At 37.0% G+C, this 14,362-nt stretch overlaps 1 protein-coding gene across 7 annotated transcripts in view; it reads right to left on the bottom strand.

The window, feature by feature from the left end:
* ITCH (itchy E3 ubiquitin protein ligase) overlaps positions 1-14,362 on the bottom strand; it is a 137,648-nt gene that overhangs the window by 25,751 nt on the left and 97,535 nt on the right. For 6 of the 7 annotated variants that reach the window (XM_053574385.1, XM_053574380.1, XM_053574382.1 and 3 more), the window contains 5 exons: positions 9,838-9,966; positions 5,436-5,508; positions 4,284-4,355; positions 2,672-2,760; positions 40-199 (listed from right to left, as the gene is read on the bottom strand). In XM_053574385.1, the coding sequence (XP_053430360.1) occupies positions 40-199; positions 2,672-2,760; positions 4,284-4,355; positions 5,436-5,508; positions 9,838-9,966 (523 nt within the window). The remainder of the gene's footprint in view (positions 1-39; positions 200-2,671; positions 2,761-4,283; positions 4,356-5,435; positions 5,509-9,837; positions 9,967-14,362) is intronic. The other variant, XM_053574386.1, reaches the window with a different exon arrangement.

The raw sequence follows: 14,362 nt of genomic DNA, 5'->3' as shown, positions 1-14,362 counted from the left end.
ATTTGCAAAGTAAATGCACAGTTTTCTACCTGCACTTACCATAGCAATAAACCTCCCAATAAAACGAAAATATTTCAGGTGATCTGGATTGATGTAAGAAGCAGGGTTTATCTGCAAACAGTAGTTATCCTTTCCTGCATATTCAAATAGGCAATACATTGGGTTCAACACTTCATGTGACAAAAGAAAGAACCATTCTCTGAAATCAAAAGATAATTTAGGATGAAGAATTTTGTAAGTAACCATACCAACAAATAAAAAAGCAGTGCTACAAAGTTCTCAGAAATCTACAATCCTCAGATACTTTTCTAATCTCATGTTGGTTTTTTATTGCTTCTGTTTAAACTCCCATCTATTTTACAGGGATAGTTATGCATTGCTCATTATAATATTTCAAAGCATCTAAGGCATCATTCATCTTTATTTGATGACTACTAAAATTGTTTCCAGCTACACTTATGATACACATCCCAATTTCAGAGACATTAAAATGTGAAAATGTTAGTCTTAGAATAGATAAAATATTATATACAGGCAAATTTTTTTTTTTTTCTTCTTTTTTTTGGCTGGGGCTGGGTTTGAACCCACCACCTCCAGCATATGGGACCGGCGCCCTACTCCTTGAGCCACAGGCGCCGCCCTATACAGGCAAATTTTTAAGACTCACTATTGACCAATGTTATTACAGTGGCTGAAATCAGTCTACCATTCCATCTACTATTATTTCTCATAATAATCCCCATCAATAGATACTCCCTATACCTCAAATAAAAATGAAAAATCAATTTCACAGAGACAGTAAAGCATTTAATTCTCACCACTCATTTATTAGAAAAATGCTCTGAGAAGCTCCAATTGAAGAACGCCAGGAAAATATGAATCCGTACTAACATTATGATTATGTTTACTAAAACTATGTAACCTGGGTAGGTCTATTATAGAGCAGATCTGGGGCAACATATGTGGTATCAAAGCTCATAAGCTCATATCCTAGATCTCTTTTCACATTGTTCGTGGCCTAAAGCTGCTTACACCTTAATGTTGCTAGTTATTTCCTGATAATGAATGAATGTTCCCTGAATTATCTCTTAACTTGAACAAAATTAAATGTTTCTACTCTAGTTTATTATTCTAATTTATCAGCTGTGATTATTTCATACATTTTGAAATAGTTTTATTTGAACTTGGAAACACAATGTAAGAACTACTAAAATGTAGCCACCAGTTACTAAGTGCACAAAGAATCAGGCTGTGGACTAGGTCATTAATAAACAAGATTTCTATTCTTCACAATAATCCTAGAAAGGTACATGATACTATTCTCATTTTATAGATCAAGATATTTACCCAAGGTCACATTATTGAGAACAGAAAAAAAGATTCCAACACAGTCTTGACCCTTGCCTTTCCATACCTCTACAACTTTACAAATTTATAATCAGATATGAAATATTTTTTATAGAACAAACAGAGCAGTTTTTTACTTAAGACAATCTTTTAGGGTTTGAGTAAAAGCTCTAATAGGAAGAATGAAAGTAGAATTAAGACTTTCAACTCCCATTTTATAATGTCGCCATTTTAATTATTTTTCTTTTTTTTTAGACAGAGCCTCAAGCTGTCGCCCTGGGTAGAGTGCCATGGCATCATAGCTCACAGCAACCTGCAACTCCTGGGCTTAAGCGATTCTCCTGCCTCAGCCTCCCAAGTAGCTGGGACTACAGGTGCCCGCCACAACGCCTGGCTATTTTTTGGTTATAGTTTTCATTGTTGTTTGGCAAGCCCGGGCTGGATTCAAATCCGCCAGCTCTGGCGTATGTGGCTGGCAATAGCTGCTTGAGCTACAGGTGCTAAGCCCCATTTTAATTTTTTTAAAGCAACACATTCCAATCCTATGAAGCCTTCTATATCCTCATGATGTATTAATCTCAGTTGGGAATTGAGTGATTATTATCTGCATAATTAATCTGTGATACATAAAATGAATTGATTAGGATAGGGCCTTGTATGCTCCATGGATGATACTATAGTTAGTGGTTAGATAATACAAAGCTTGCATCCAGGCTCTGTAACTTATTATGTGCCTGGGTGGCGCCTGTGGCTCAGTGGGTAGGGCATTGGCCCCATATACCGAGGTTGGTGGGTTCGAACCCGGCCCTGGCCAAACTGCAAACAAAAAATAGCCAGGTGTTGTGGCGGGTGCCTTTAGTTCCAGCTACTCAGAAGGCTAAGGCAAGAGAATTGCCTAAGCCCAGGAGATGGAGGTTGTTTTGAGCTGTGATGCCACAGCACTCTACCGAGGGCAATAAAGTGAGACTCTATCTCTAAAAACAACAATAACAACAACAAAAACAAACAAACAAACAAAAAAAACTTATGTGCCTTAGGTGAGTCTCTAAGCCTCTTCAACATCTATAAAATTTTATCTCACAAGGCTATCCTGAGAATTAAATGAGTGATGTGGTTGAAATCAATGTAGCAGTCAGTACATTAGAGAGAAAGCACTGAATTAATATTCATTGAAGTTCTATAGCTACAGCATAATAAAGGTATCATAATTTGCTACATTTCATTTTCCTAAAATATAAGATTGAGAAAATAATACTTGCAAGCAAAGTGTAATGGTACCTTTGGAAGAAAGGAACTAAGTTCTGAGTATTCATATTATCACTACCTTGCTACACCTCCATAATCTAAACCTTCTTCTCCTGGAAAAATCACCCACAAACGTCTTCGCAGATCTTGGGGACTGAAGCTCATTATCTACAAAACAATAAAGTAAAAGAATTGGTTAGAGCAGTTCTTCAAACACCACTTACCACTTCCAGGTTTGACATCTTCTTCATAATAAGTAACTTAAATTTCCTAGGACACAAAATGACATTTATGGTCTCGTCAAAAGCATATATGCAGAAAATACATTATAGTAATGTTACATAGTATTTTATGCATTATGCATATCTATATTCTCATATACTTTTTACAGATAAAATTTTATTTCTAATGATGTTACTATTGACTTATAGAGTTACTTATATAAGTTGCTTGAAGCACAGTAACTATGGGCATGGTCAAAAGATAGGTTTTTGTTTTTTGTTTTTTTTTTGTAGAGACAGAGTTTCACTTTATGGCCCTTAGTAGAGTGCAATGGCGTCATACAGCTCACAGCAACCTCCAACTCCTGGGCTTAAGCGATTCTCTTGCCTCAGCCTCCCGAGTAGCTGGGACTACAGGCGCCTGCCACAACGCCCGGCTATTTTTTGGTTGCAGTTCAGCCGGGGCTGGGTTTGAACCCGCCACCCTCAGTATATGGGGCCAGCGCCTTACCGACTGAGCCACAGGCGCCGCCCCAGGTTTTGGGGGTTTTTTTGTTTGTTTGTTTGTTTTTTGGTTTGGTTTGTTTCACAGCCAATATAATAGCTAACTGACTAACCTAGAAATGAAACCCAGTGGCTGAAGAGAGAATACAGTTAAATATGGAAACTCATTCTCAGTAGAAAAACTATTCAAATTTTGTGTTCCATTGTAGGTGGTTAATAGAATCATCTTCATATCTGAAGGACAGTAACATTTTTAGATGGCCTGGGCCAGGTTTGAACTCACCACCCTCAGTGTATGGGGTGGGCCATAACCACTGTATATTTATTTCAAATCAAATACTTGGCAGCTTGGAAACTGAAACCTGAAATTCACTAATCACTTTAAGTTATTCTGATATTCTAAAGCACAAATCGCACATGTGCATGAGAGTACACACAACTACCTAAATGTTAAGTCCTAAGATGGTTGGCATAGACTTAAATTCAAGAACTCCAACTCAAGAAGTTCAAAACTGGGTGGTATCTGTGGCTCAGTGGGTACAGTGCCAGCCCCATAGTCTGAGGGTGGTGGGTTCGAACTCGGCTCTGGCCAAACTGCAACAAAAAATAGCTGGGTGTTGTGGCGGGTGCCTGTAGTCCCAGCTGCTTGGGAGGCTGAGGCAAGGGAATCACCCAAGCCCAGGAGTTGGAGGTTGCTGTGAGCTGTGATGTCACAGCACTCTACCGAGGGCAATAAAGTATGATTCTGTCTCTAAAAAAGAAAGTTCCAAGGCAAGGGAATCACCCAAGCCCAGGAGTTGGAGGTTGCTGTGAGCTGTGATGTCACAGCACTCTACCGAGGGCAATAAAGTATGATTCTGTCTCTAAAAAAGAAAGTTCCAAACTGTTCAGATTAAACTGCCAACATCTAAAGGTGGTCCTAGGGTAGCAGCTAGGAGGAGAATTTTTGAGTGACTAAAATATTACCTGTTGAAAGGAATCTTCAAATAATGTTTTCCTTGTCACTGTAATCTTTATGTGCTGTGGCATGGCCAATTGCTGAAATATAAGAATGACACGTAAGTCAACTATCACCATTAAAATGGCCTATCAAGAAATGAAAAGGGGTATATTAACCAGTGTGATGAAAATGTGTCAAACTGTTTATAAAACCAATGTATGGTGCCCATGATCACATCAATTGATCTGTGTACACAGCTACGATTTAATATTAATTAAAACAAACAAAAAAAAGAAATGAAAAGGGGAAAGATTTTTTACTTTTATTTTTGCTTACAGGAACAAGTAGACTATAAATGTGAATTCATATTCAATAATGTTTAACCATGCAATTGTGCTAATTATTCAATACATTGAAAACAGAAAAACAAGGTATGTGCACAGTGCTTATTTAATGAGTCAAATGAATCTTTTCTTAATTTTATCATCAAAAAGTTATTCAAATTCTTACTTCCATAAGTCCAGTTAATTACAGGAGCTTGAAGTTTAAAAATATTCACCATAGTAACACTTTAACTAGTGCATTCATTTTCTTTAGAATCCATTAAAAATTATAATTCAATTAAGTATAATATTTATATATCAGAAATAGTTGATCACACCCCAAAAAACTACTCTAAATATAACATGCACATAATTCATATGTAAAAACATATATTATCTAGCAAAGTCAATTATATTAAACGCTTGATATAAAAACAGCTGGTTGGGGCGGTGTCTGTGGCTCAAAGGAGTAGGGCACTGGCCCCAGATGCCAGAGGTGGTGGGTTCAAACCCAGCCCCGGCCAAAAACTGCAAAAAACAAACAAACAAACAATAGCTGGTTAGAATTTATAAATCAGAAAGTGTTTTGGCTTATATTTGAAGATTTCTGCTATTGGAAAGTAATGGGTACTGAGAGAAAAGTGATAATGTTTTCTTATTCCAGTGATTTTAAGCTTAATTTAGCTTTTGTTGTTCATAAAATTATCTAATTGATAAAACTTTCTTTGCTTTAAAAATAAGGGAAAGATATTCCAATGATACCCGTTTTTCTATAGTTAACTATTTTCACAAACACTGTATAATATAAGCATCATAACAAAGGAAAGGAAGGACAGAGACATTCCCAATACTAACCTGACACCAGAACCGGAAATATTGAACCTTTGCCTTGAAGTCCCGAACATAGGCTATCTGGGGTCCATTGTCTCTGAGGAAGGACATAGGTTAATATGACATATATAGCTGCTTGTATAAGATAATGCTGAAGGAAAGCAAAATACCACCCTCATTATTTAGCAAATACAAAAATATCAAGTACAGCATATTCCCAATATAACTTTTCTTTCGTTGAAATATTTCCCCAGTACTTTTTTAAGTAAAGGGGGCGGGGGGGAAGACTCGGCTCCTGTAGCTCAGTGGTTAGGGTGCTGGCCACATACACCAAGGCTGGTGGGTTTGAACCCAGCCCAAGCCTGCTAACCAACAATGACAACTACAACAACAAAAAATAGCTGGGCATTGTGGCAGGCACCTGTAGTTCCAGCTACTTGTGAGGCTGAGGCAAGAGAATTGCTTAAGCCAAAGAGTTTAAGGTTGCTGTGAGCTGTGACACTACAGCACTCTACCAAGGGCAACATAGTGAGACTATCTCAAAAAAAATAAATAAATAAAAATAAATTTTGATCTTGTTGAAGCCACTGTTGTGGGGTTTACTTTTATATGCAGCCAAATGTAATACCCTGTTTCCCCGAAAATAAGACAGTGTCTTATTTTAAGGTGTGCTCCCAAAGACGCGCTAGGTCTTATTTTCAGGGGACGTCTTATCTTTCCTGTAAGTAGGTCTTATTTTCGGAGGATGTCTTATTTTCGGGGAAACAGGGTAGGGAGAGGTAAAGGAGATTCTATCTGAGAATGCTATCTGTCTCAACATCTATTCCCTCATTTATTCCTAAATGAGACCCTTGACATTTAACTGAGCAGTATACTACCTACATTTCTCAGTGTGGCCTTATGACATAAGCCCGGCTAATAAACTCTAAGTGAAAGTGGTGTGTGAGACTTTCAGAAAGGCTTTTTTTTTTTTTTGAGACAGAGTCTCAAGTTGTTGCCCTGTGTAGAGTGCTGTGGCGTCTCAGCTCACAGAAACCTCAAGCTCTTGGGCTAAAATGATTCTCTTGCCTCAGCCTCCCAAGACTACAGGCGCCTACCACAATGCCTGGCTATTTTTCTGTTGTAGTTGTTATTGTTGTTTGGCAGGCCTGGGCAGGATTTGAACCCGCCAGCCCTGGTGTATGTGGCTGGTGCTCTAGTTGCTGAGCTATAGATGCTGAGCCTCAGAAAGGCTCTTTTTAAAAGAGAGCTGAGATAGCTGGAAATTTTCTTTTTCCCCTCATTATTATTTGCCCTTCCTCCACATTCCAGCCTGGAGTGTGACTCTGAAGAAAACTATAGACCAACATACCTTTATGAACATTGATGCAGAAATCCTCCTCAAAGTATTAGCAAACAAACCTCAGCAGCACATTAAGAAGATTAATGTATTAGTCCCTTTGACTAAGTATGATTTATTCTTAGAATGTAAGGATGGATGGTTCAATATATGAGAAACCAACATAATACACACAATATTAACAGAATTTTTGGTGTAGAAAATTTGACAAAATTCAATACTCCTTCATGACAAAAAAAAAAAAAAAAGTCTCAACAAACTACGAATGATAGAACTACCTTAACATAATAAAGGGCACATATGAAAATCTAGCAGCAATTACCACATTCAGTGGTTAACAGCTTTTCCTCTAACATCAGAAAAATACAAGAATACCTACTTTCACCATTTTTAGCAACATAGTATTAGAAATTCTAGCCAGAGCAATTAGGCAAGAAAAAAGTCTAAAATGTATTAAAAGGCATCCCAATTGGAAACGAAGAAGTAAAACATTCCACGCCAAAAAACAAAACAAAAACAAAAAAAAACGCCACCAAACTTACAATAAACAAATTCAGCAAAGTAGCAGTATATAAAGTCAACACACAAGAATCAGTTCTACTGGCTCGGTGCCTGTAGCACAGTGGTTACAGTGCCAGCCACACTGTTGGGTTCGAACCCGGCCCGGGCCAGCTAAACAATGACAATTGCAACAAAAAAACAGCTGGGCATTGTGGCAGGCACCTGTAGTCCCAGCTACTTGGGAGGCTGAGGCAAGAGAATCGCTTAAGCCCAAGGGTTTAAAGTTGCTGTGAGCTGTGACGCCATGGCACTCTACCAAAGGCAACACAGTGAGACTCTGTCTCAAAAAAGAAAAAAAGGATCCAGTTCCATTATCTATATGCGAACAATAAACAGAAAAAATTAAGGAAACATTTCCATTTACAATAGCATAAAAAAGAAAAAAAAATACTTAGGAATTAACTTAACCAAGGAAGTAAAAGACTTCTACACTGAAAACTGTATGATGATATAAATTTTAAAAGACACAAATAAATAGAAAGATATCCATGTTTCTGGATTGGAAGGCTTATTATTAAGATGACCACATGTCATAACCAAAGCAATCCAGAGATTCAATACAAAAAAATACCAAGGATATTTTGTGCAGGAACAGAAAAATCTATTCTAAAATTCACATGGCATCTCAAGGGACTTTAAATAGCCAAAACAACCTTGAAAAAGAACAACAAGGTTGGAAGGCACATATTTCCTGATTTCAAGACTTGCTACAAAGCTACAATAATCAACACTGTAGTACTCACATAAAAACAGACAAGACTTAAAGACCAGCGGAATAGAATAGAACCCCCAGAAATAAACCCTTGCACATAAGGATTTTTGACAAGGGTGCCAAGACCAAGCAATGGGGAAGGATAGCCTTTTCAACAAATGGTATAAGGGAAATTTGGTAGCTAATTTTACAGAATAATGTTGGACCCTTACACAATACCACATGCAAAAATTAACTCAAAGTGGTTTAAAGACCTAAATGTAAGAGCTAATCCATTTCTTAGATACGACACTAAAAGCACAGGTAACAAAAAAATAATAATAATAATAATAAACCAAACAAATTGGACTTCACAATTTAAAACTTCGTATATCAAAGGATACTATTCAGAGTAAAAAGAAAACTCACATAATAGGAGAAAATATTAATACCCACAATACACAGAAAACTAAAACTCAACTAGGAAACAAAAAACAACCAATGGGCAAAGGACTTGAAAAGACTTCTCAAAAGAAGCTATACAAATGGCCAAGAAGCACATGGAAAAAGATACTCAACATTACAAATCATTAGAAAAATACAAATAAAAACTACAATGAGATGGCACTTCATACCTATTAGGATGGCTATTATATAACAAACAAAAAAACTCCCAAAATGACAGATGAAAACTTGAGGATGTGGAGAAATTGGAATCCTTTTGCACTGCTGGTAGGACTATAAAATGGTGTTGCCACTATAGAAAACAGTATGGTGGCTCTTCAAAAAATTAAATATAGAATTGCCATTTAATCCAGCAATTCCACTTCTCAGTATATAAGCAAAAGTGGCAGTCAAAAAGTGGAAACAGTGCAAATATCTATACACACACACATACATATATACACACAGAGAATGGAAAAAATGTTATTCAGTTTAAAAAAGGAATGAAACTCTGATACATGCTAAGTGAATAAACCTTGTAGACATGATGCTTAGTGAAATCAGACACAAAAGGATAAACATTGTATGATTCCACTAATATGAGGCACTTAAATGAGGCAAATCCATACAGACAGAAAGCAGACCAGTGGTTATCAGGTCTGGCTAGAGCTAGATGGACTAAGAGGTTACTGTTCAGTGGGTATAAAGTTTCAGTTTGGAATGACAAAAATGTTCTAGAGATGGATGGTGGTAATGGTTGCACAACAATGTAAATGTATATAATGTCAAAAATGATTAACAGAGGAAATTTTATGTTATATATATTTTACCATAATTAAAAATCGCAAATAAGGCCACTCTGCCTACTTGCCCTGGCAATGGAGGCCTGTTTGCTGTCTATGGTGAAGGTATCCTATTTTGTAAGCTTTCTTTACTTTATAAGCCTATCTTTCTCTTCTCAATAAATTGTTTCATGCTTGCCAGAAAAAAAAAAAAGATGAAAACAAAAAGCAGACAACAAAACCAAAACATTAAACAATAAAAAGTTACTTTTCAAAAATGAGGGAAGAGAAGTAATGAGACTTTTTAAAGTTAAAAAGTAATGGAAATGAAAGAAAATAGAAATTACAAGTGAAGCATTAGTTGGTAAGCAGTACTACACTAATAATTTCTAAATAGTTTCATTAGTGCTGTCAACATATAACAAATATGAAAAGTCTCTAGAATAAAATATCCAAGAGGGAGATAGAAATACAAAATACTTAATGAACAGACTTATTAGCAAGCCAAATCAAGAAATAGTAAGGCTTCCACTTCTTGCAATTCAGATCTTTATATCAAAATCTGAGGAACTGATTTTACTTTTCACCTACAATGTTTAGAAAACTTACAGGGCAGATTTTCCTGTGCGGGGATCTATATAGGTGGTGGTTCTTCTATTGTGGTCTACAAAATATGGAATTCCATCCACTGTGAATCTCATTTCCCAGCCTTCAGGTAAAGGTTTTTCATTTAATTGACTACAAAACATAAGAAAAAATATTAACAGAAAATATTAAAGAGTTGCTTGTTTGCCAAATACAAGCTAAACTAAAACTATCCATAAAGGTAGCAGAAATCTTTTAGAAAACCATTTAGTCCAATCTTTTCAAGCTGTATGTTAGATATCCACCATCCCACAAACACACAAAACCACTCAGTCTTCTGTCTAGTTGGCCTATGTTCTCCATTTGCCTAATAACCCACCTTAAACATCTCATGGTAACCAAGCTCTACCCATTCTGCTTTAGAAGTCTTCATATTCATTCCTATTTTTAATCCCCAAGACCATTCTTTCACTGGCTTTATTATTTTCTTCTCCACTTTCTCAACAACAACCTAACTGGTTTTCTGCCTGTAGTCACACTCTGGCCCTACTCTTATACATCTACTGATATTGGTAACAAAGTGTTTTCCTAAAATAGAGATCTTATCACATTAGTTCTCTCTTTAAAAGGCTATCATTATTCTATCACTACTAACGATTAACATCTAAAGTCCTCCATATGGCATCCACTCAGCCTACATATTCTGCCCTAAATGTTCCATTTCAGATTTATCTTTACACCCAAACCTCCAACTCTTCCATGAATCCTATGATTTTGTAGTATACAACTACTCAACATTTCCCTAAAGAAGACATCATGTGACACACCTCCAAGTGAATCCTTTCCTCTTGTCCAAACTACCTATTTTCTTCTGCTAAGGATAATCAAATTGTTAAATAGGGATAAGGAGACAGAAGAACAGATGGCATTAAGAAATGCTTTGTCGGCAGCGCCTGTGGCTCAAAGGGTAGGGCGCCGGCCCCATATGCCAGAGGTGGTGGGTTCAAACCCAGCCCTGGCCAAAAAAAAAAAAAAAAAAAAGAAAGAAAAGAAATGCTTTGTCTGCTATAAGGAACAAATTGACCAGTGAGGACTTTCAAGGGGAATAGATGCCTTAACCAGGGGGTCTCTAAGAACTGAATAGATGTTTGGTTTATGATAGGGAGTCTCCAAGGATGACCAACCAGAAAGAGGTAGCAAGTCTACAAAGTAGAGATATGGCCAAGGCCACAAAAGAGGGTCTTCAGAGCATGTGTACAAGGTGACACTCAAGTGACTTGCCCTCATTAGCATGGTAAAAATCACAGCCCATTTATACTATAGACAGTTCACAAATGCCATGGCAACTATGGGAGGCAGGAAAGGGGTGGAGAGTTCCCAATTCTAAGAAAATTTATAAATATTTCACCCCCAGCTTAACAAATTGTTAGGGATTAAGATAAAAGGTCAGACCATAACCCCAGGGGGGCTGCTGTTCCTTGTTGGAGCAGTCCACTCTCTACTGACTTTAAGAGTATATTATACTTTCTATACTCTGTCTTTCAACTCAGGGTCTTTTCCACTCATGGATATGTTCTTTCTCTTTGGAACATACTATGTTTGCTTAATAAATATTGGCACTTTGCCTGCTTGAATCTGCTTGGTCTGCTTATTTGTTCCACTGACTCAGTACCAGTAACCATCCTTCAGTACTAGGAACCAAGAATCAGGGAACACAAACCTGACATTTAGTACAAAATACCTGACAAAATGTTCTTTATGAAGTATTCCTATCTACATCCTAAAACCTAGTTTTATATCTTGAAAACTCCATGGTCCTAGGCAAGCCAGTTAAATTCTCTAAACTTAAATTTCTTTATCGGTAAAATGGGAGATAATAATGTCTATGCAATAAGATGAGGACTATATGTGACAAGTAAAAAGTACACAGTACATTCTTTTTTGTAAAATATCACAAGCATGAAAAAGCAAGTATCCAGTGTACTCAATACTGAGACCAACAGACAAACAACTACACACCCGCACAAGAAACATGATTAAATTCAAGTGAGGGGGAAGGAGAGGAAGGAAAGGAACGAGGAAAGAGAAGTGGGATTGGTAAGCTCTTACCTAACTGGGCACAATGGAAGTATATACAGCATAATCTCCTGGGTCAAGGCCTCAACTACAACTTGAATTTTGCCTAATAAATGCAAACAATGTAACCTAATTGTACCCTCATATTAATCTGAAATAAAATTAACTAAAACAAAGTAAATGAACTTCCAAAAAAAAAAAAAAATCCCAAATTATAGTTACTATTACTCCCATTGCTACTACAGATTGATCACTCTCCTCGTGTCTCTTCAGTATTTCCTATATACTGTTAGCACATTGTTTATAACATATTTCAGTTTGCATATTTGGTAGCAACTTGCCGCCTTGCAAGTATTACATGAGGTTTAGAAAAGGGACTAGAGGCTCAGCGCCTGTGGCTCAAGCAGCTAAGGTGCCAGCCACATACACCTGAGCTGGCGGGTTCGAATCCAGCCCAGGCCCGCCAAACAATGACGGCTGCAACCAAAAAATAGCCAGGAGTCGTGGCGGGCGCCTATAATCCCAGCTACTTGGGAGGTGGAGGCAGGAGAATCGCTTGAGCCCAGGAGTTGGAGGTTGCTGTGAGCTGCAATGCCATAGCACTCTACCCAGGGCAAAAGCTTGAGGCTCTGTCTCAAAAAAAAAAAAAAAGACTTGAACTCCTGAGCTCAAGAGATCCTCCTGCCTTGGCCTTCCAAGAGTGCTAGGGTTACAGGCATGAGGCACCCCCCTACCCCCCCCCCACCCCACCATAGTACTCCTTTTGTTAATTTAAAAGTACTTTTAGTTTTCTCAACATTGATATGCTTCTCTTCAAAATGTAGGACACTTTTGTTTACTAAATGAGTCAAAGCTTTGGACTGATACTTAAGAGATCTTAACTGTGGATGCCCTTGCTGTTTTCATTTTCCTATTCCTTTGTGCCTTGTGATTTAGTCAGGCTGCTTTCTGCTGTTCTCAAGGTATGCTGCCTGTTGTGCCATTGCTCTCCTGTTCTTATTCCTGGTATGTTCTTTGCTGTTGAAATGCTGTAACTTTTCATGATTTGCCACCTTCTTCATAGATCTGTTCCCGATGATTCTGAATTCCTATAGTATTTGTGCTTCTCACAATATTTTTATATTTTTATGTCTTACATTTTCCTACAAAACTGTAAGCTTGAGAGCAAGTATGTTTTGTTCATCTTTCATATTTTTGAAACATGAGAGAAGCAAATTTGTATCAAGATGTATTTCGTCTGGAATGGTCAACCTTCAGGACTCAGGATTTCCTGAGACACAAGACTTGCAGTGCTTAAAGCTGGACTGTTGGTCACTCTGTATCCCCTTCATGATATAGCCATTTCCATTGCATATCACTGTTTCAGTGCAGTTTTGAAGAAGTACAGTAACTGCTAGGTGACTAGGTAGTTTTATTTAGTTGAAGGGTAGTACTGAGGCCACTTGGGCTTTTCGTTTATTTATTCAGTTTCTGATAGACTTCTGTACTGTATTTTCATTTGAACATTAATGAAATGTCTAAAATGAGACATTTCATTAATGTTCAAATGAAATTTGAATTAAATTAATGAAATTAATGTTCAAATGAAAATATAGTACAGAAGTTTATTTGTTCAATTTATTCATCTATTTAGGGATATATTTGTGTATAACACATCTGGTGGTCTTTTCAGAAAGTGTTGCTACTCAAAATTTTAATTAGAAATTGTGTAATCTGTCAGATTATTAATGCTTCACTTCCATGTACTTCACTAGATACAGTAAAATCTGAAGCAGCCTGAAAATTAGCCAGGCTTGATGGCATGCACATGTAGTCCAGCTGCTCAGGAGACTGAGTCAGGAAGATCACTTGATCCCAGGAGTTCAAGGGTACAGTGAGCTGTAATTGTGCCACTGCTCTACAGTCTGAGTGACAGACAGAGCAAGACCCTGTCCTTTTTGTTTTTTGTGTTTGTTTGGTTTTTTAAGACATTTTAATGTATGGGCTTTAAAGGCCACCAAAATATAGTTGTGTTTGTTTTTCCTCAAATTTCTGGGACTCCCCACCTCTTAGTCACAAACTAACATCTCTGACCTAGTTGTTGAAATTAAAGTGTATAACAAATTAATGTTTTCCCTTCATATTTGTCTCCTGTGAGAAATAAAGACAGCCGTCATAAGATGGTGTAGAAGAGAGAAGGACTGATTGCAGAAATAACCGAAGTGGAATGGATGAGACTTGTAATGGGGTAAAAAGAATCAGTGACAACTCCCAGGTATACAGTTTCCTATTAAAATAATGTGCTATTGAAATGACATGGTATTTTAAGCATTGTAAATAGCTACATGTGATTTCTTAAAATAACAAACATTTACTGACTACTAAAAAAAAAAGAAAGAAAAGGGACTAGATTATAAAACAATAGTGACATATAGACTTAATTATAATTTTTCACATATTAAAATAATTCAGGCATTAGCATAAATATTCAAAA

This window comes from Nycticebus coucang, chromosome 21 (genome assembly GCF_027406575.1).
Source record: "Nycticebus coucang isolate mNycCou1 chromosome 21, mNycCou1.pri, whole genome shotgun sequence".
Classification (NCBI taxonomy): Eukaryota; Metazoa; Chordata; class Mammalia; order Primates; family Lorisidae; genus Nycticebus; species Nycticebus coucang.
The sequence above is the reverse complement of the archived record's forward strand: the minus strand, read 5'-3'. Positions and strand labels throughout refer to the sequence as shown.